The sequence below is a fragment of the Lolium rigidum genome, chromosome 5 (genome assembly GCF_022539505.1).
Source record: "Lolium rigidum isolate FL_2022 chromosome 5, APGP_CSIRO_Lrig_0.1, whole genome shotgun sequence".
Classification (NCBI taxonomy): Eukaryota; Viridiplantae; Streptophyta; class Magnoliopsida; order Poales; family Poaceae; genus Lolium; species Lolium rigidum.
The window spans coordinates 8562393-8585471 of NC_061512.1; the positions used below are offsets into that span (position 1 = coordinate 8562393).

At 43.6% G+C, this 23079-nt stretch overlaps 1 protein-coding gene across 3 annotated transcripts; it reads right to left on the reverse strand.

Moving 5' to 3' along the window:
- Window positions 1–5167: 5167 nt before the first annotated feature.
- Window positions 5168–8669, reverse strand: LOC124653672 (pentatricopeptide repeat-containing protein At4g21190-like). Of its 3 annotated transcripts, none has more exons than XM_047192743.1 (8): window positions 8417–8669; window positions 8192–8289; window positions 8000–8098; window positions 7448–7591; window positions 7031–7243; window positions 6271–6661; window positions 5707–5779; window positions 5168–5556 (listed from the first exon to the last, which is right to left on the reverse strand). In XM_047192743.1, exons 2-6 carry the CDS (start codon window positions 8279–8281, stop codon window positions 6317–6319), a joined length of 891 nt encoding a protein of 296 aa, XP_047048699.1. In that variant the 5' UTR covers window positions 8282–8289; window positions 8417–8669; the 3' UTR covers window positions 5168–5556; window positions 5707–5779; window positions 6271–6316. The 3 variants fall into 3 exon arrangements, with proteins under 3 accessions (XP_047048699.1, XP_047048698.1, XP_047048697.1); XM_047192742.1 differs by having other exon boundaries at window positions 5707–5810; window positions 8370–8669; XM_047192741.1 differs by having other exon boundaries at window positions 5707–5810; window positions 8417–8668.
- Between the last annotated feature and the right edge of the window lie 14410 nt (window positions 8670–23079).

Below are 23079 nucleotides of genomic sequence, written 5' to 3' on the forward strand. Positions count from 1 at the left end.
ATCACTTACCTACTCGAGGACGAGCAGGTGTTAAGCTTGGGGATGCTTGATACGTCTCAAATGTATCTATAATTTTTGATGCTCCATGCTTGTTTTACATCAATTCCACTATAATTTACTTACACTTCGTTGCACTTTTATACATTTTACGGCACTAACCTTTTGGATAGATGCCACAGTGTCAGTTCCCTGTTTTCTGCTATTTTTGGTTTCGGAAAAGTTGTACAGGAAATATTCTGGGAATTGGACGAAACAAAAGCCGAAGTCAATATTTTACCGTAACGAAGACGAAGTCCGAAGGGGGGACGACCACAGGGTGGCTAGGCCACTCCATGGCGCGGCCAAGGGTGGGCCTGCGCCTAGGGGTGGTGTGGCCCCCAGGCGGCCACCAACCTTTCCCTTCCGCCTATTTATTCACGATCTCGGGAAAAAACTAAATACCCGAGTCTTCATCCAAGAAAAGTTTCATCGCGGCCGCCATCGCAGAACCCATCTCGGGAGGGTTCTGAAGCTTTTCCCAGCACCCTTCCGGAGGGGGAAATCATCGCCGGAGGCATCTACATCACCATAGCCGCCTCTGAAGTGATGCGTGAGTAGTTCATCCCTGGATTATGAGTCCATAGCAGTAGCTAGATGGTTGTCTTATCCAATTTGTGCCTCATGTTTAGATCTTGTAAGCTGCCTATCATGATCAACATCATCTTTATGTAATGGTACATGTTGTGTTTGCTGGGATCCGATGAATATTGAATACTATGGTTGAGATTGATGTCATATGTTATTTGTGATCTTGCATGCTCTCCGTTGCTAGTAGATGCTTTGTCCAAGTAGATGCTTGTGACTCCAAAAGGGAGTATTTATGCTCGATAGTGGGTTCATGCCTCTAGTAATCTGGGAGAGTGATAATAACTTCTAAGATTGTAGATGTGTTGTTGCTACTAGGGAGAAACAACAATGTTTTATCTGAGGGCAATTCTATTGTTTACTTTACATACAATGCTTAATGCAATTATCTGTTGCTTGTAACATAATACTGAAAGGGATGCGGACGCTAACCGGAAGGTGGATTATTAGTCATAGATGCAGTTGGATTACGGTCTATGTATTATGTTGTAATGCTCAAACGAATCTCACAGTAGTCGCCTTGCTATGTATGATCTTTATTTTGTCAATTGCCCAACTATAATCTGTTCACCCAACACGCTATTTATCTTTATGGAGAGACATCGCTAGTGAACTGTGGACCCCGGTCCTTTCTTTTACACTGATAAATTCAACCACTGCAATCCTGCTCTATTTACTTACTGCAAGCTCTGCTCTCTTTAATTACTGCAAACATCTCCTTCCACTCGATACATTTAATCCTTTGATTCAGCAAAACCACAATCTCACTGTGAGTGTGGGCAAAGTATTGTGATTGTGTTGTGTGCAGGTTTCATGTTGTTGATGATGCCGGTAGTGCACCCTGCCAATAGTCAGCCAGCAACACCTTCAGAAGTCACTCATTTCTCCTACTGGTTAATTAAACATTGGTTTCTTACTGAGGAAAAACTTGCTGATTTTCTCATCACACCTTCCTCTTGGGGTTTCGCAACTACTTGTATCGAGCACCATCAGGTGGTACGGGCATCTGGTACTGTCATAGATGACCGTACCACTAGTCGTTAAGTATTTGGACTCCTGCAGTAATTTGGACGCCATTTCTTCATACGAACTCCGATTGAGGTGTTCTTTGTCTCGCTGGATTCGTATGGACAAGATCTAAAACATCATGATCTTGGATCTTTATTATCTTGTGATAGACAATTTTGTTTATTTCCACCATTGAAAGGGCCAAGTCTCGGTGCCTGTAACTCCTCCATACTACCTCCCTTTGGCTCATTTCCTTATGTTTTTTCCATAAATGTTAATAACACCTACACACACCAATGACAAGCAAAAGTGATAAAATCCTACTAAAACTATTAGTTGCACAAATCTCTCATTAAAATGAATCATAACTTGTAATCACGCATTTAGAATATAATTAGAGCTAGACAGAGCATGTAATGAGACAAAAAAAAGTATATGTTTATGTAGTGGAAAACATGTCGCTTTTTGGACTCATCACCGCTCACCCCTGCTCGAGCTACATCACTGCTATGCAGAACACGTAGGGTGTAGAGAAGACCCGCCTTCCCCGACTCAGATGGCGCCCTAAAGGCCTAGATCTGCGCCGAATGGGCTAGGTCGGTGCCTCCCTACCGTTGCCTACCATCTTGCGCTACCTAGCATCCCACGGCCGCGCCGCCGTACCGTCACCGCCCAGCCGGAGTCATGTCTGCGTCGCCTAGGAACACCGCCGTCCGGAAGGTTGGGGCACCGACCTGTTGAAGTGTATAAGTAGATTGCCTAGCCCTTTCCATCAGTTCGGACTTTTGGTTCAAGTGGCTAGTGCATGAAGCTTAACATGGTATCAGAGCCCAGGTCTCGAGTTCAAATCCTGGCTTTCACAATTTATTCTAAAAATTATCTCTTCTCCCCCCTCTTCTCGCAGCCGCAGCCGCCGCCCGCCCCGGCACCATGCCGTCCCGCGCCCGGCCGCCGCCGCTGCCTCTTTGCCTCTCTACATGTGTTGACTTGTCTTCTCATCTTCCCGTCACACGTGAGAGGGGGTGTTGAAGTGTATAAGTAGATTGCCTAGCCCTTTCCATCAGTTCGGACTTTTGGTTCAAGTGGCTAGTGCATGAAGCTTAACACGACCAACCTCCACGCGCCCAAGGAAAGGAAATCTTCCGGTGTTGGTGCCACCAAGGCTTTGTTTGGCGGCGACGGGGGAAGAGCTGGGAGGGGGAGGGGTTGGACGGAGGCCGGCTGGGTGCCCTCGTGGGGCGGGGGGGGGGGGCGAGCGAGATGGGGGAGAGAAGTTTTTTCTCCTAATTTTTATATGTTCCGCGCGAGATCAAACCCATCCTTCTTGAAGTATGGAATTGAATCCTCGCTCAGAGTATCTAGAGATCTCATGATGGTATAAACTTGATCAGTATGACGCATGCACCCCTATTTCATGAAGGATTGTTTTCACGATCCAAAGTCAATCCTGCTTCGGAGATCTGAGGAAGCTTTATTTTTACCTGCAAGGGGCTCGGGTCAACAGGTTTGGATCAAATACGCAGTGATGATGCACCCGATGAGGTTTATAGATGGGACCTAGGGTATATGGCTATGGATCTCTACAACGTCGACTGGGTGTAGATGTGTGCAACCTTCTCTTCTGTACGAATGACTTTTGTATACATAGTCATTGGTGGTACGAGTCTCCATGTTGCACGATAGGTCTTTGTAGTCTTGCACGTTAAGTCTTGGCCATGTGTCTTAGTTCGATGTACCTCTGGTTGAGGAAGTTTTCTTGAAGTCTTGGTGTAGCCCAACAGGTAGGTCGGTTGGAGCAACGTGGAAACATGACTTCGCGTCGTTGGCATCATGGTCGTCTTGGGCTTAGAACGGGTGTGAGCACGTGTATGTAGGGGTATTGGCTGGCTCCACTTATATGCCACCACTGGGTTATCCACGGGATGATTTCCTGTCCTCGCTATACTCATTGTAATGGCATTTTTTGTTGCTGTGGCCCCGGTCCACGACGAGCACCGTGGTGGGTTCATTAGATCTAGAGTTTAGGAGGACGGTGACACGATGTTGGTCTAAGAGGGAGCGGGGAATGAGCGAGTGGGATCTAGGGTTCCCACGGGAACCCATCTCCACTCAAGTAATGGAAGCGAGGGAAGTAGGAGGGGCTTTTAGGTCAGGCTGAGGGACAACCGCAACCCAACAGACAATGATGGTGGATCGAGGAGTGGGAGCACGCGGCCCTCATCCACGAGGGTGGAGGGTGAAACTGGTTCAGACTCCACTCGTTGGTCCACTACCAGTCTAGGAAGGGGGGAATAGGGTCCAACACAACCAAAACCCTAACTTGATATACCACTGGAGCACTGGCGGAGCATCACATCGGCCATACTGGGCTCCGGCCCAGTCTTCTAAAAATGCAAATTACTATTACCAGCGTATATGGTCCAAGCCCATCTGGCCAGTCCTACGACTACTCCTACCTCCTCCTATGTCTGTTTCACTCTGATTCTTCTGCAGCTCCCCCGTCCCCCAAATTCCCCATGTATTATGTGTAGTAGGTCTTCCATATACCTCAGAATCCCCAAGGCCAAGCTCACTATTTCTTCTCTCGCTAGCTCAATCCAGCTAAAATAGCTCCTCTAACATCAAGAATTGAACCAAACTGTAGCTTCAAAATCAGATGGTGATGGTCACCATAGCTCAGGCGTGTCCGCTACCGTGGAGCATCAGATCGAGCAATATATTCAAGAAATCGAATCATTGAGTGTTTAATCCTCTTGCTGTGTGGTGATCTCAAACAATAAATTGATGTATGCCGATTGGGATATTTGGAGTTTTATTTGGGCGCTACACATACACCATAATTCATATGCTTTTGCTTAGCTTAAAACTCATCTACTAGCTTTTGTATAATCCGTTAGGTAGTTTTGGTTCAAGTTTTCAACATAAAACCATCATGACATATTACAAAAGAAAATGAGATGATGCAAGTGAAACTACTGAAGATTCTTCTCCCGGCCCTGAACATGAACCATTGGCATTGTTTGAAGTTGAACAACCAAGACAAAACGAAGTACTAAATCTGAACCAGTGTTCTCATACTAAATTATGTGAACATATTACAATATCAGTATACCTCTATATGGAAATTCTCTCTGCTTATTTAATAGTCACAATTTTTTGAAATACCTTATATGTGATTGTTTGGCGTTAAAGGCAATTGGCCCTCCCTTTCTTCCGTACCACACTCCGCCAGTGCACTGGAGCGAATTTGGCACCCCCCCAAAAAAAAGACCATGAGGGAACTACCAGGAAATCCTCCACCATCAACAAGGGCAACAGACAACGGTTGAACCGCCCGAGGCGAACACCGCACGCTCATGGGACAACGACCTAGCCACCAAGCTAGACAAACCCTAGCCGCAATTGAAGAAATCCTGCATGGGAAGGGCCATATCTGGGGCAAGACGGGGCCCAAGGAAGCTCTTCCTCGTCTGAGATCTCTCTTCCAAGGACCCAGAAGCGAGACCACATAGGCTGCCACCTTGGTAGTACTCTCTCAATTGGCCTCACCTCCTTTAAAGGGGAAAATTTAAGATCATACCGATATCCGCAGAAAATTCATCTACAGCCATTTCATTTCAAGGGGAGATACTACTGCATGTCTAATGCTAGTCCTACAACTAATACCAATATACATTTCAGCGTTAGAGAATAAACTGCCTTCACCCTGGCCTGAAATAGCTGAACATTAAGGCCACATCCATGTATGTTTGAAGGGACATCATCGCATGGATTCACAGAGTAAGGATATAAACCCATACAGTTCGATAACAAAATTCAGGAAGATCGAACACTGATGTCTGTAGCATCACATGGTGAAGCCTTGCTGTGTATCAAAATGCGCTTCTCTCCCTTAACAACACATCTTGCTGTATCAACTGTATCCTGCATCACGTCAACCACGATTAGCTAGCAAAAAAATCTTTCTGAAGCAAATAACTAAACCCTGTCCTGGAAACGAACTGCCAGGTTATTAGAAAAACATACTGCAATGGCAACACTGGACTAAACTGCAACATTGGACTAAACTGCAACCATAATATCAGAAGAACATCTGCAGTCTGCCATTTGTTTTGTCCATTTCCAATTATGGCAACACTGGACTAAACTGCAACATTATAGAACAAGTTGCGGCACAACTGAAAAGGGCAGAAACAATTGCACGTGCTAGGTATCAGAAATGTGAGCAAGTTTCATGCTGTAGTGTCTACATGTATGTGTAACTCCTTTATGAAGCATTTGCATGGAGCATGAACAATGTGCACGTAGAATGAATGCTGATTTAGTAAACCACCATGCAGATACAAACTTGAAGAAACTTCTTTTGTTCAGATCGAACATGATATTCTCCAATTCAGTGTTAAACACCTTACACTGCATACCTAATTTTGATCTAGTCTTCTACATTCTTCAATTCCATGCTAATTAAACACCTTGCATTACATTCTCAAAAATATTTGTTTGCTTTCCGGTAAAATGATATCATGTATCATGTACCGATGTCCCACAAATTCTTAACAAAATAATTCAGACATTCTCTAGACAGCATTTTAAGATTTCATGGCACAAAACTAGATCAATAGACAATTTCACTCTTACCAGCTCTGATGAACCAGGCACGAAAACACCAAACTGAAGCTCTGAGCTATACAACTTCAAGATCTCCACAAGCTGCATCACCTAATACATTTTGGTCCAGGCCTGTGCTTGCCTCTTCTTCAAATTCATTGTCACTGTTTATGCCTTCTGCCTCTTCCAGTTCATCTGTGCCAGAGTTTCTCTGTGTTATCTCTTCAATATTATCATCTGGGTAAACAGCTATCCTTATGCGTTTGCCTTTGATGTATCGGTATTCAAATTTTGGAGGTGGATATTTCCTATTTAACTTTTCGTATTTATCCAGCATATCTAGCTTCTTAAATACTACACTGAGCATCCTGACAATTGAACGATCAGGTCGAACACCCAGCTCTTCCATATCAGCAAAAACCTGGATGAGTTGTGACGGATACATAATATGGTTAGAAAATGGAACAACCATTGATGTAAGCATCATTTTCATACCCATATTTCAAACATAGCGTTTTTACCACAAAAGAATATTTTGATACAATCACAGTTTAAGGTCAATACCATGAAGAGGACAACCAACTCAAACTCCAAATCACTTAATAGTAGCACACAGTTAGGTAGAAAATAAAAACAATATCGATTCACATTATACTATGCGTCAGTTAAGCATGTGGACAGTTTGCAGCATTATAGTTATTGTCCCTCCATGCAAGTAGGACCAAATGGTGCAAATCCACACCTATAAGATTTGCACACTAAAAAAAAATAGTATAATTAGTTTTCCTACCTCAAACATCTTCTGGTATGACCCCAAACTATAGTACAAGGAGATCATCTTCATGAAAAATATACGGGGCAAACCCTCCATATATCTCGAGAATATCTTTCCAAATAGTTCTTCTGCTTCCTCAACTCGTCCATCCTCAATTAAAGCAGTTAATAAAGTCTGATAGCTTCCCATGGTCTTCCCTTGACCTTTATTGAACATCCACTTGATAACCTAGATGGGAGATTACGCAATTGTGTTACTGATACCAAAAAGGGAATACTATTCAAGGGGAGGAGTTAACTCTACATATTCAAGACTTGTCCTTTGGTAGAGAAATAATATTCAGCAACAATTTCATTAGAAATACATGTTCAAAACATATCCGACAAAATAATCAATGCATCACTCCAAAAATTAGGAACTCCCATTGAATACCTGAATTATTCTTTTCCATTCCTTTTCCTCCTCAAGCGTATGCAATGCCTTCTTTACCGCTATCAAGGGAAACTCCAGTTCCCATGCAACAAATGAATCAAGAGCACCATAAACTTCCTCCTTTACATTAGACAAATCTTTAATCTGCAGGAGAAGACAAAAGATTTAGGGATTTGAAACCACTCAACGAATCAAATTGTACCTGCAAAAGATGAGGTAAATGGAACACTGGACATAACACTTGGTGCGAAAACAATAAAGAACATGTAATTTCTGTTGGACAGAAGCTGTTTTTCGGAATAAGAAGTGCACTCGAACCAATTCGAAATGACTAGAGACACTGAAACTTGTGGAGTTCCATCAGAAAGCTGAAGTAGAGAGCAGTTGTGTATGTGCAGGCATGCAGTTTTGAGGTAATCTATCGTCTTAGCAGGAATGAGCAACAGCGGAATAGCGGAATGTACAAGAACCTTACACATTTTGAGCAACAAACGAATGTATATATACAGACTCTAATTACAGTCGCAACAGCGGAATGTACAAGAACCTTACACATTTGACAAGCTTTTGCGACTTGGAAACGGTTCCGATCCTCTTATCTGTTTTCCATACTCTAGGATACCTTGGTCTCGGACCCCTGGCACCACATACCTGTGCTCCAGCCACAAGGTTGTAATCAGGATTAGCACCAGTACCACCAAATATTCAGGAAGCAAACATGGTACAGAGGCAAATGGAGCTCACCACTACAGAGTTGAACTTTCGAAAATGCGCGTCGGTGGCTCTCTCCGACACTAGACCAAATGCAGGCGTTCCATATCTCAAGGAAAGCATGCTGTAATCTGCAGTGGGAAACTGTCGTAAGCAAGCACATATTGCTGATTAATTCGCAGAATATAGTAGGAAAAGATAAGAAGCAAACTTTGTGGAGGCTAATCAGTTTGGGTCTAAACTCTCACAAGCAGTTACCCCCAAATTTAATCCTCCATTCAATACTATCTCCTGCTCCCTGCTTCTCCCTCCTTAGATCCCCAAATTAAGATTGCGGAGGTGCAGAAAGCAGAGGTACGCGATGAGATAGGCCGGCGTGACTGGCGGCGACGCGCGTGGAGCGACGGCAGGCGTCAGCGGTGGATTCGACCTTTGGGTTGGCCGGCGCACGAGGTGCCTAGGTCGTACTGGCGGCGGAGTGGAGACGAAGGTAAGTTTTCAGAGGTTCAAGATAAGATAAGAGCGAATTTCAAGAAAACCACAGCTTCGCGAGCACTTCTTTTTTAAATGTAACTTTTGGAATTTGTATGGCAAAATCTACTGCATTTCAAGAAAATCATAGCCTCCCGAGCACTTCTTTTAAGGCAACTTTTGGATTTTGTAGGATAAAATTTACTGCTCCCTCGGTCTTTAAAAAAGTTGTTCAACTTTATCTATACATGTACATGCAAAGCTGATGATTCTTAAGAAACAAAAAACCACCATTTTCACTCTTAAATTATTTTGTTGCTATACACATTGTTATATCAACTAGGATAGTGCATGCCACGTCATAGTTATTTGGCATCGATGTTGTACAAACTCTGTCACCACAATCTAATATCCTTCCTTGCAAGATGACATGGTATTGCTTTCTTCGGTTTCATCTCTTTAGAAAGCTTTCGGCTGTATCTTAAGCTGTATTCTTGAATTTCAAATAATTCTTATTCTAGTTTAGGTTGTTTCCACTAAGAATATGTACAACGGAGTGATGTTAGATTGTCAGCCTTTTCTTACACTTGCCACGTTGGATTTTTGTTTAGTTGGAGCCTTGGAGACTATTTTTTCATTGTAACACTTGTCTTCCCTTAGCCACGTAATTTGTACTACAAATAATTAATTCTTATTTATTGTAAGTATTGTAAGGGATAATGATAAAAGATAATGTATTGTATCACTTCCATTTATCATCTTCTATAGATGACGTAGACTACTAAGAGAAGGGGCGTCTTCTCTACCATTGTACATGCCCTAATATACAAGGACAAGGTTTTACGTCAAAAAAATATATATACAAGGACAAAAAATTAAATGATCATGTGATTGTTCTCACGTCATCATGACAGTCTCTTTGTTGCAGCAAATAATTGTACATGATCATGTTTGAGACCTTCCTTGATCATGGCATCCTTCGCTAAATAAAAAAAAATCATAACCCATCGTACCAAATCCTGCATATGGATTTGTTTATCAAACAATCAAGATCTACATCGTGCTAGCTTACTCTACTTTCTTCATGCTATAGCTTTTCAATAAGCTCAGGTTCATCGAAAACCTCGTAGGCATCTTCTATGAGTTTGGTTGTTTTTACCGGTTTGTCTTGTAGAGAGGCTTCACCTCTAAATTATTGTAAACCAGATTATTTGTTAGTTCCTAATATTTATGGTTATCTTTTCAATAAAATTGGTTTCATCTTAATCGAAGATCGGGAACATCGTGAGAGTTTAATTCATTTGAGAAAACTGCATTTTCAAGAACCTCTACGAAACCGGCATTATCAAGAACCTCTACGAAACCGGCAAACCGGTGCCGTCGGAATCACCGTCGGAACCAACCGACAGCCACGGAAATTTTTGGTATCTGTCGAAAGGTTGTACCGAGCGTTATTCCGACGGCCGCCGAAATGGATCTAGTTCGTCGGAAACAAACCGGCGAGGAATCCGTCCCGCCGAACTTGGTCGGCCCAACCTTGTGTGCTAGTATCCATTCCAGCGGCGATTCCGGTTCGCCAGTTTGTCCACCAAACCATCCAACGTGGTGCTCGGCATCGCCAAACTTACAGCCAAATTGGGTCGCAAGATTCCCCTCAAACAGCTAGTTTTCTCCCTAGGACTATAAATAACATTTCTTCCTCCTTGAGGAGGTTAGGTCAACCATTCTAATCTCTCTAATACTCCATTGTTGAACCTCTAAAAGGTTGGTTCCTCTCCCTTCCTTCCTATGATTCTTGCATCTTCTTGAGAAATTTAGACGAGGAAACTAGATCTGCAATCTCCAATAATCAATTCCTCCTATAAATGAGGGGAAGTCTTAGGATGTAGATCTTCGAGTCATTATTTGATTTCCTCCTTTGTTATTCCTCTCTAATTTCTCCCTAGCACTTTGGCTTTGGTGGGATTTGAGTGTGAAGGATTTTTGGTGTTCTGGCTTTGCATCCTTGCGTAGTTGAGCTCTCCATTACGATTTGTTTGAATGAGAGACCGTGAGCTTGTTGCTCTTGGATGGTGACTTCCTATTTGGCTTGGTGGTTGGTTCTCCGGTGATTTCTTCGAGCAAAATTATGAAGATGCATGGGCTTCTCTTTCATGGAGCTTGAGTAAGTGGTTGTGGAGCTTGCCATCTCCTCTAGGCGAAAATTGTCCTCTCATCGAGTCGCCTATATATCCCGAGTGCTACTTCCAACACTGGTTTCAGATGGGAACGGAGTTGTTCAAGTACAGTGCAGAGTCAATGAAGTTGCATGGCACCTTCTTTGAGCAAAGGAGGAATGCAGCCAACCAACTTGGACATAGAACATTCCAAAAGGAGACCGCCACATTGCGCATGATGTCATATGGAGTTCAGGTGGATCTCATTGATGACAACTTGGCAATGGGTGAGAGCCAAGCCATCAAATGTGTCAAGCGTTTTATTGTTGCTATGGTGGATGTGTTTGGTACGAAGTACTTGAGAGATCCCAATGCTCAAAACACGACAAGACTTTTGGCGATCAGCACCGCGCGTGGTTTTTCTCGCATGGTTGGCTCCATCGATTGCATGCACTGGAGGTAGAAGAACTATCATGCAGCTTGGCATGAACAGTTTAAAGGACACAATAAGGACTCCACTATCATTCTTGAAGCCGTGGCCGATCAAGAGACGTGGATTTGGCATGCTTTTTTGGGATGCCAGGTTCCTACGATAACATCGATGTCCTTTAAAAAGGTCAGCACTCTTTGCAAAGCTAGCAATGGTAGAGACGTCGTCGATGGAATTCGTGGCCATCATCCGGACCTATGACAAAGGATACTACCCTGCAGATGTCATCTTTTTGAAGTTAGCTGCATTTGTGTAGCCTCTCAACAAACCCAAATGTAAGAAAGAACAAGAATTTCACTATGCTCAAGAGATAGCAAGGAAGGATGTGGAGAGAGCATTTCGGATATTGCAAGACCAATTTGCTATTGTGAGAGGTCATGCGAAATTTTGGGACCAAGAGATCCTTTGGTACATCATGATGGCTTGCGTGGTCATGCACAACATGATCATTGAGAACACGCGCGGTCAAGATTTGAACGACTTTCACTATGAGTTGCTGGGCCAACTAGTGTGTGCGCAGCCGGCATTGCCCACTTCATTGATTGCTACCACGAAATCCGCGGTGAATATAACCATGAAGATCTTCAGAAGAACCTTATGGAGAAGTGGTGGACATGGTTTCAGAAACAAAGGAGTGGTGGTTGTCGTTCAATTGTGTGATGAACTATGTGGTTTGGATGAACTTTGAGTGTTTGTGATAAACTTTGAGTGTTTGTGATAAACTATGCATGTATGAGAGTTTTTATTTGTGTACAACTTGATGATGAACTATTCATGTAATAATGATGAATTATTTGTGTGATGTAATATGTAGTACTTTTTGGATTTTATTTGTGTTTTCAATTTATTTTGATATGAGTTTCATCTATATGTTTGCAATTGTGAAATATACATCACCAAGGGTGGCGATGTATTTTAAATCACATGTTTGAAAAATAGGCGATGTATTTTACGTCATCAAGATTTTGAGAAATTTTTCAGATGATACAAAAAATGAAAAAAGTGATATATGATTGCTTTGGTGATGTAAAATATACATTATCGGTTACAAAGACATTTATGCTAGCATATACTATAAATAAAAGCTGAATCCTTTTGTTGGCATCAGCGTCCGTGGGCACTATTCATGGTGCACATGAACAATGCGACTTTTTTTTTTTTTGAATTCAACCGTAATTCAATTACGCATGAGTAATTCTGGAGCATAAATCTTTAGGGTAATTCTAATTTATCGTGTTAACTATTTCACAGTAGTTTTTTCCAAAGTGGTAACTACGTATATTTTTCCTAAAAGTAATTTATAGATAAATTTTTCGAATGTCAATAGTAATTTGTCGATGTCACCTATGAAATAGGCGATGCCACCTATGGGGATCTTATTCTGACTTTAAAAAGTAGTTGCCGCCTCACTATCCTGAAAGAAACACTGATAAACAACTCAAACAAAGAACATAAACACTCCCACCGATGAGAGGTCGTGGACCGCCATACCTCCGTGGACCAACGGCCACCGAAGACGGAGCAGACTGACGGTGTAACCGATGAAGGGATAGCAACCCTATATGGGTTTTAGTTTGGCCGCCTCCCAATCCCTTCTGTTCCTGGCCTGTCTCCTCTCAGAGAATTGACCTCAGACCCAACGTCAGCGTTCAAACACATCGATGCATGCAATAGTATATGCAGCCAATAGATCGTAGACACAATATGTTGAAGCTACTTGGTGCGCATCAACGAATCTGCGGCAGGAACTGTCTTTATGATCGGGTAGGTTTACTGCTAGTATCGGATGAACACGAGTATACTAAGCTAACAAGACTTGCACTAGTAGGAACTACCGTCGTGAACTGGTGACGCTTCGTAGAACTTTCGTCGAGCATGTGGCTTTTGGTCATACTTGTTCAGCTCGCATGCTTCCCGGTGCCAGTCATTCCAACAACGCCGATGATGCAAGCATCAATTCACGGTAAAGATCCAAGCGCGGCATGCTTCGTCATTTTAGTACTATATGACATCCTAAATAGTCACTGAAATTCAAATGGCTAGAGGAGGAACTTAGCTGCTAGCTCGCACGCCCCAAGTGCTACGTGGGCCAGATTGGATAACCACAATAGGAGGAACAAGTAGCTAGGCCGATTTCAGGCATGGAGTGGATTGCACTTTATAATGGCCAGTGGATCCCAAACTAATGGCGTAAATGCGTAAAAAATGTGTTCTACGAGGAAATTTTGTCAAAAAGGACCACCTGCTCCACTGAAATGTCAAAAGAGACCACCTGTGAACGGAATTGCCAAAAGTGCCGTGGCGGCAGCACGGCCAGCCGACGCGTGGCACCTGCCGCCGGAGCCGGTGGCGGCAGGGCCTGCCGCCATCAGTCCTGGCGGCACGTCGCCGTCCCTCGGCCGGCCGTGAACGGAGCGCAGCCTGCCGCCCTAGCTGGTGGCGGCACGCCGACGTGGCGGGCCTGCCGCCAGCGCCGGTGGTGGCATGTGTGCTGGCCGACAACCCTCCACAGCGCGCTGACGGCGCTGATTCCCACGTACTTTTTCGAATTATTGTACTGCTTTTTGGCTGATTGCACTGATTGAGGTATGTTCCGCTAAATTTTCCCGCCTAATTCTCTCGCTCAGTTCGCTATAAAAGCCAGCGTCGAGTGTGCCTAATTCTCTCGCTCAGTTCGCTGATATTATTTGGTACACAAGTGCTCATACCTTAGCCAGCATGAGTGTGCTTTGCTCAGACCAGGATTTTAGACCGATGAAGGGAAAGAATGCAACTTTGCCGCCGGGGGTTAGAGCAGAGAGGTGTTGGTGTGGCCGCCTTGCGAAGGTGAAGGAAGTGGTGGATTTTTCGGATAAGTTCGGCATGAAATATTTCATGTGCGCATACTACGATCATGATCCACCCACACATACAAGTTCATCGTCCTCGAGACCTGCGGTATGTTGTAACAGCATGATTATAAATCATATTTGTATGTCATTAATTTTCATTTATTAATCGTCTTATTTTTGTTGTAGTCTCCGCCGCTGATACGTCCAAAACGTATCCACTTTCCCGAACACTTTTGCTATTGTTTTGCCTCTAATTTGTGTATTTTGGATGCAACTAACACGGACTAACGTTGTTTTCAGCAGAACTGTTCTGGTATCTCGTTTTTGTGCGAAATCCAACTTTCGGGAAAAACCTCGGAATTTATACGGAAGGCCCTATTTTCCCGGAAGACTCACGGAGCCGGAAGGGCAAGTCGGTGGAGGCCCGAGGGCCCCACACCCTAGGGCGGCGCGGCCCAGGGGGGGGCGCGCGGCCCTAGCGTGTGGCCCCCTCGGCCGGCCTCCGACGCCCTCCTTCGGACTACTTATCGCCCTCGACCTAAAAACGCACGGGGAGAAGTCGAAGTCGTCAGAAACCCTCCAGAACGCCGCCACATCGCGAAACTCCGTCTCGGGAGCCAGAAGTCTCCGTTCTGGCACTCCGCCGGGACGGGGAATTTGAGGAGATCATCGCCATCATCACCACCGACGCCTCTCCATCGACCAGCCATGTTTCCCCCATCCATGTGTGAGTAATTCCCCCGCTGTAGGCTGAAGGGGATGGTAGGGATTGGATGAGATTGGTCATGTAATAGTGTAAGATTGTTAGGGCATAGTGCCTAGTGTCCGTAATTGGTACTTAGATGATATTGTTGCAACTTGTTATGCTTAATTCTTGTCACTAGGGCCCGAGTGCCATGATCTCAGATCTGAACATGTTATTATTTCATCATGATATTCATTGTTTATAGTCTTACCTGCAAGTTGTATACACATGTCGCTGTCCGGAACCAATGGCCCCGAAGTGACAGAAATCGGGACAACCGGAGGGGATGGTAGTGATGTGAGGATCACATGTGTTCACGGAGTGTTAATGCTTTGCTCCGGTACTCTATTAAAAGGAGTACCTTAATATCCGAGTAGATTCCCTTGAGGCCCGGCTGCCACCGGCTGGTAGGACAAAAGATGCTGTGCAAGTTTCTCATTGCGAGCACGTACGACTATAATTGGAACACATGCCTATTGATTGCTTTGTACTTAGACACCGTTTTATTATTATCTGCAAATGCCCTGCTTGATTGTTACATGTGGAGTAAATACTATTTCTAATGTGAGAACTATCAAAGTTGGAACTATCGATTGTCCTATATATGAGCCTAAAGAAGAATATCAAACTCTTATGATTGGATCCATTTCAATACAATTCAAGGTAACATGATTGATTTGAGGTTTATTTCTTCTTATGCTATGTAAAATTTATTTGGTGGCAAGACTTGATCAACCTTGTTAACAAATACTTTTTATATGCATAGAGGAGGTAAACAACATCTCTTTCTTCCTCCACTTGCTCTACTTGCTGTAGCACTTTTATTTTTCAAAGTTCCTTAGTTAATTAAAGATTTCAAAAAAATTCCTGGCCAGTAATAATAAACTTAATACCCAGAAATGTGCATTTTTCAAAGTTTTCAAAAATTCACAAAAATTATACCGTTGGTCCTATTTTTCGACGAGGCACCTGGGAGCACCTGGGGATGACCAGTGGGGCACCCCATGGTGGCACCCCACAGGCTGGCGCGACCAGCAAGGGGGGCGCGCCACCCTGGTGTGTGGGCCCCCCTTTACCCCACTTTGGCATCTCTTCCTCCCACACTCTTCTCTCTCCCGAAAAAATCAACACCAGCTTCCTCTCACTCGTGTTTTTGCTCAAGAACTCCAGATTTCTCGATCTCTTTGCTCAGCCTAGATTTACGTCCGAAATTTGGCACATTTGCTCTTCGGTATGTGACTCCTTCGATTATCCAAGTAGAATTTTGTTTGGTGGAGTATATCTTGCATATTTTGCTGCTGTAGGTAACATGTTTAGTGAGCTTGCATGCTTGTTCCAAGTGGTAGAAACTAGTTTTGATGCATGATTAGTACTCTAGCAAGTTCCTATGGAAGTTTCCCTCGATTATATGTCACCAAATCGAGTTTTATATTGTTTGTTGAAAAATTTCAGAAAAGGGGGATGGACAACTTTAACTTTGGAGAAGTGTTCCAAGGGGAGACAACAAGCACAGGGAGGCCCTCTAGGTCATCCACCCGATGCAGGCCATCCTATAATGAAGACCTCATCGCACCAAGCTTCGCACCCGAGGAGGACAATGGAGTCCCCAATGCTGCATCCTTTCCATGTTATGACTTTCTGAGTAATGCAGGGTTGTTGGATGATTTCTTGGCCCTCGTCGGTAAGGCAGGTCTAACCACCTATGTGGGAGGTGAGAGTGAGAAATACTATACGCTCACTAAAATCTTTATGGAGAGCTTCAAATTCAACAATAGGCACTTTCGCCCGACCGTAGATGATAAGGTATTGTCCCTATAGGTACAACGAGGAAGATCGAGGACAACCCCAGGGAATTGTTGGAGCTCTATCGAGGGATCACCAATGATGATTGTCGCACCATTCAGCGTGGCAAGATAAGAAACATTCAACTCCCCGCCATTAAGTATTTTGCTTATTACATTGGTACTAGCATTCTTGGTAGGGAGAACACTAGTAACATATCTAGCTATCACCTTGGTTTCTTAATTGCTGCACTCACTGGGGACACACCTTATCATCTTGGTGCTCTTGTTGCTCGCCGCTTGTCTAACAAGGGGCCTATATTTGGAGGAATTATTGCTTCGCGCGTTTTAGCATATTTAGAGCTTCCTCTTGACCCTAATGATGTGAAAATAGCTCCTATGAGGCTCGATATTGCTGCTATGAGGAGTCATCAATTTGTTACAGCTGACTCTAGGCTAGATAATATTGTCTATAGAGTGTTGTTTGCTGACGGGGAAGAGAGGGAAGTCCCTTTGCCCCAACCAGATTTGTTCAGTATCAACAGGAAACCATGGTCGCGCTCTAAGGAGGAGGTGGACGAGCACCTCAAGATACACAACTTCCACCATCAGCATGACTCCGAGGACGCCGAGCCCTCCTACGACTACACCTTCACGTATCCGGGTGCTTCTTCTAGCACATACCCGGAATACGATCCATCTTCGTACTACGAAGGTGCTTCTTCATGGGCACCATAGGGTTGATCTCCACTTAGGCCAAAAGCCTAAGCTTGGGGGGAGGTATACCGGCATCACTCATTCTTTGCATATTATGGTTGCTGAATACTTGTACATGCTTGTTTAGTTTCTTTGAGTGGTTTTCTAATGAGAGGGAGATGATATTTGGGAAAGTGCTTCCTGAAAACAGATTCTGGACTGTTACTAAAAAAAATCGTGCGCACAGCCAGAACGTTATTTTGAGCTGCCAATTTTTGTGCATGTTCCCCAGGTTGTTATCTAACTTTCAATAGTTGAACTCTTTTCGAGCTGAGCAGCTTAAGAATTTCTTTAAAATCGATTACTGTACTGCTGTCAAGTTTTGGCAGATTTCTGCCATCTTGCTTTTCTGTGTTTCTTTTAGTTTGCCATTTCTTGTTCTTGCTTTGTTTCTTTCCTAAAACACAAAAAGACCAAAAATATTTCTGTTTTTCTCTTCACCACTTGTTTACTTTGTTTTCTTGCATTTGTTTCGCTTTATTTGCTATTGCTAGTTTGCTATAAGAAAACCCAAAAAGATTTTGCTTTGTTCGCTTGCTTCTTTTTATTCTTGTTCTCAAATTCGAAAACACCAAAAATATTTGCTGTTCTTATTTGGTTTTGTAAAGTTCTTTATGAGTTCAATGGTCTTCGGTGGCTGGAGCGTGGTTTTCATTTCATATTATCCAAGCTACACAAGTGAAAGGCAATAATGACGATATTCGACAATATGATTGTGGTGAGAGGCTGGTATGAACTCTATTTGTTTTCATTTTTGTACATATACTCATCCATGTGAGCATGTTTAGTTGGTAATGTGAGGTATATGTCATTTAAGAAAGTCTAGTAGTTCATGATCTCTCATGTTTAGCTCCAATTTATTAATATGAGTAGCATGTCATGGATGTTTGCTTGCATTGTTTTATTCATAGATAGGTATGATATTGTGGTATCCTCCTCCGAATAATTCGTTTGAATTAACTTGGTACATGCTCACGCATGCATATTACTGAACAAGAGTCAATTAAGCCTCAATGATTTACATTGCTTCAGAGTTCTTGTATCACTTTTATGCCTCAGTTAATTTATTTTGCCGCAAGCATGATTATGACAGTTACTGCTCTCTTTATTTGTCGCTCCCTAGTCTTTTGCTAGCCTTCACTTGTACTGAGCGGGGATGCTGCTCGTGCTTCCAAACACATGAAAACCAAGTTATTCCAGAGTGTCCACCATAAATACCTATGCATGGCATTTCAAACCATTCCAAGTAAATTCTCATGCGCTACCTTTAAACCTTCAAAATGCTCCTTAATTTGTGTTAATGTTTCATAGCTCATGAGGAAGTATGTGGTGTTTAACTTTCAACCTTGTCATTTACTCTTGACGGACTTTCATATGGACTAGTGGCACATCCGCTTATCCAATAATTTTGCAAAAAGAGCTGGCAATGGGGTTCCCGGCCCCAATTAATCAACTTTCACTAATAATTCTCTTCACATGTTTTGCTCTGATTCATCAGTAAGCAACTTAATTTTGCAAATAGACACTCCTTCATGGTATGTGATTGATGGAAGGCACCCGAGGATTCGGTTAGCCATGGCTTGTGTAAGCAAAGGTTGGGGGAGTGTCACCCATAATAAAACTAAAATACGTGTGTAAACAAAAAGAGAAGAGGGATGATCTACCTTGCTGGTAGAAATAACGTCCTTCATGGGAGCCGCTCTTGAAAGTCCGGTTGGCAAGGTAGTTGGTGTACCCATTACCATTCGTTGACAACAAAAAACACCTCTCAAAATAATCTTACTCCTGTTTTAAAAATGAAAAGCTCTAGCGCATGTTAATCCCTGCTTCCCTCTGCGAAGGGTCAATATTTTACTTTTATATTGAGTCTCCATCCTTTCTTTGAGCACTTTCTTGAGAGCACTAGCTTGTCATTCTTAGTGTAATATGCTTATCTCAAAATATGATTGATTGTGGTATAACTTTGATGCTTTTATCTTTGACAATCACTATTTCTAGTCTTTCTATGAACTTCGAGAGGTGCTCGAGCATTTATGTTTTGCTGATCAAATATGGGCAAGCGAGATACCACTCTATCATACTCTTTTATGAACATTGCAATCCTGCTTATATACATGATTCATGATGCTTGTTATTAATTGTTGGTACCTTTCCATGATTGACATAGCTATTAGATGATCTTATTTGCATTTATCTTATTATGAACTGCCTAAGTGTTAGCCATAGCATGAGAATATTTACATCATATGAACAAATGTGTTCGTGAAAGTTCTTTTATCGCTCAGTTGTTAACTGAATTGCTTGAGGACAAGCAATAAGCTAAGCTTGGGGGGAGTTGATACGTCCAAAACGTATCCACTTTCCCGAACACTTTTGCTATTGTTTTGCCTCTAATTTGTGTATTTTGGATGCAACTAACACGGACTAACGCTGTTTTCAGCAGAACTGTTCTGGTGTCTCATTTTTGTGCAGAAATCCAACTTTCAGGAAAAACCTCGGAATTTATACAGAAGGCCCTATTTTCCCAGAAGACTCACGGAGCCAGAAGGGCAAGTCAGGTGGAGGCCCGAGGGCCCCACACCCTAGGGCGGCGCGGCCCAGGAGGGGCGCGCGGCCCTAGCGTGTGGCCCCCTCGGCCGGCCTCCGACGCCCTCCTTCGGACTACTTATCGCCCTCGACCTAAAAACGCACGGGGAGAAGTCGAAGTCGCCAGAAACCCTCCAGAACGCCGCCACATCGCGAAACTCCGTCTCGGGAGCCAGAAGTCTCCGTTCTGGCACTCCACCGGGATGGGGAATTGGAGGAGATCATCGCCATTATCACCACCGACGCCTCTCCATCGACCAGCCATGTTTCCCCCATCCATGTGTGAATAATTCCCCCGCTGTAGGCTGAAGGGGATGGTAGGGATTGGATGAGATTGGTCATGTAATAGTGTAAGATTGTTAGGGCATAGTGCCTAGTGTCCGTAATTGGTACTTAGATGATATTGTTGCAACTTGTTATGCTTAATGCTTGTCACTAGGGCCTGAGTGCCATGATCTCAGATCTGAACATGTTATTATTTCATCATGATATTCATTGTTTATAGTCTTACCTGCAAGTTGTATACACATGTCGCTGTCCGGAACCAATGGCCCCGAAGTGACAGAAATCGGAACAACCGGAGGGGATGGTAGTGATGTGAGGATCACATGTGTTCACGGAGTGTTAATGCTTTGCTCCGGTACTCTATTAAAAGGAGTACCTTAATATCCAGATAGATTCCCTTGAGGCCCGGCTGCCACCGGCTGGTAGGACAAAAGATGTTGTGCAAGTTTCTCATTGCGAGCACGTACGACTATAATTGGAACACATGCCTATTGATTGCTTTGTACTTAGACACCGTTTTATTATTATCTTCAAATGCCCCGCTTGATTGTTACATGAGTTTCTCTCCGTTATCCGTCCCCGTGCCTACAGTATTTTAATCCTGCTGTTTACTATAATCACTACTGCTGTCTCTGTTACTCTGCTGCTGTTATTTCACTATCGCTACTCTGCTATAAAGCTGTCACTCTCGATAAACTCTTGCGAGCAAGTCCGTTTCCAGTGCAGCTGAATTGACAACTCCGTTGTTAAGGCTTTCAAGTATTCTTTGTCTCCCCTTGTGTCGAATCAATAAATTGGGTTTTACTACCCGCGAAGACTGCTGCGATCCCCTATACTTGTGGGATATCAGCCGCCCCTTTGCAACTGGTTTCACAGGATAGACCAGGAGCAGCCGGATTGGGCGTGCATGGGCAAAGTTCCATGAGGAGGAGCGTTTCGAAAAGGCTATTGCTAATGATAAAGCAGAAAGAGAGAGACAGATACAAAAATTAAGGGCAGAGCAAGCTCGAAATCGCGACGTAAATCAGAAGCGGATGGATGATGAGGCTGCATGTAGGTATGTGATGGCGTGTAACTAACACGTTCGTTGGGAACCCCAAGAGGAAGGTATGATGCGCACAGCAGCAAGTTTTCCCTCAGAAAGAAACCAAGGTTTATCGAACCAGGAGGAGCCAAGAAGCACGTTGAAGGTTGATGGCGGCGGGATGTAGTGCGGCGCAACACCGGGGATTCCGGCGCCAATGTGGAACCTCGCACAACACAACCGAAGTACTTTGCCCCAACGAAACAGTGAGGTTGTCAATCTCACCGGCTTGCTGTAACAAAGGATTAGATGTATAGTGTGGATGATGATTGTTTGCAGAGAACAGTAAAACAAGTATTGCAGTAGATTGTATGCGATGTAAAGAATATGACCGGGGTCCACAGTTCACTAGAGGTGTCTCTCCCATAAGATAAATAGCATGTTGGGTGAACAAATTACAGTCGGGCAATTGACAAATAGAGAGGGCATAACAATGCACATACATGATATGATAAATATAGTGAGATTTAATTGGGCATTACGACAAAGTACATAGACCGCTATCCAGCATGCATCTATGCCTAAAAGTCCACCTTCGAGGTTATCATCCGAACCCCTTCCAGTATTAAGTTGCAAAACAACGAGACAATTGCATTAAGTATGGTGCGTAATGTAATCAATAACTACATCCTTAGACATAGCATCAATGTTTTATCCCTAGTGGCAACAGCACATCCACAACCTTAGAACTTTCTCGTCATCGTCCCGGATTTAATGGAGGCATGAACCCACTATCGATCATAAATACTCCCTCTTGGAGTTAAGAGCAAAAACTTGGCCGAGCCTCTACTAATAACGGAGAGCATGCAAGATCATAAACAACACATAGGTAATAACTTGATAATTAACATAACATAGTATTCTCTATCCATCGGATCCCGACAAACACAACATATAGTATTACAGATAGATGATCTTGATCATGTTAGGCAGCTCACAAGATCCGACAATGAAGCGCATGAGGAGAAGACAACCATCTAGCTACTGCTATGGACCCATAGTCTAGGGGTGAACTACTCACTCATCACTCCGGAGGCGATCATGGCGACGAAGAGTCCTCCGGGAGATGAATCCCCTCTCCGGCAGGGTGCCGGAGGTGATCTCCAGAATCCCCCGAGATGGGATTGGCGGCGGCGGCGTCTCAGTAAGGTTTTCCGTATCGTGGCTCTCGGTGCGGGGGTTTCGCGACGAAGGCTTTAAGTAGGCGGAAGGGCAACGCGGGGGCCACACGAGGGCCCCACACGCCAGGGCCGCGCGGCCAAGACCTGGGCCGCGCCGCCCTGTTGTGGCGGCGCCTCGTGGCCCCACTTCCTTTCCCCCTCGGTCTTCTGGAAGCTTCGTGTGAAAATAGGACCCTGGGCGTTGATTTCGTCCAATTCCGAGAATATTTCTTTACTAGGATTTCTGAAACCAAAAACAGCGAGAAAACAACAAGCGGCTCTTCGGCATCTTGTTAATAGGTTAGTGCCGGAAAATGCATAAATACGACATATAATGTGTATAAAACATGTAGATATCATCAATAATGTAGCATGGAACATAAGAAATTATCGATACGTCGGAGACGTATCAGCATCCCCAAGCTTAGTTCTGCTCGTCCCGAGCAGGTAAACGATAACAAAGATAATTTCGGAGTGACATGCCATCATAACCTTGATCATACTATTGTAAGCATATGTAATGAATGCAGCGATCAAAACAATGGTAATGACATGAGTAAACAAATGAATCATAAA

Coding starts and splice junctions, on each gene's coding strand:
- LOC124653672 (XM_047192743.1), bottom strand. CDS start 8,281: ATGCTTTCCTTGAGATATGGAACGCCTGCATTTGGTCTAGTGTCGGAG. Junction 8,099..8,191: donor GAAAGTTCAACTCTGTAGTG/GTGAGCTCCATT, acceptor GCTGGAGCACAG/GTATGTGGTGCCAGGGGTCC. Junction 7,244..7,447: donor AATGGAAAAGAATAATTCAG/GTATTCAATGGG, acceptor TCTCCCATCTAG/GTTATCAAGTGGATGTTCAA.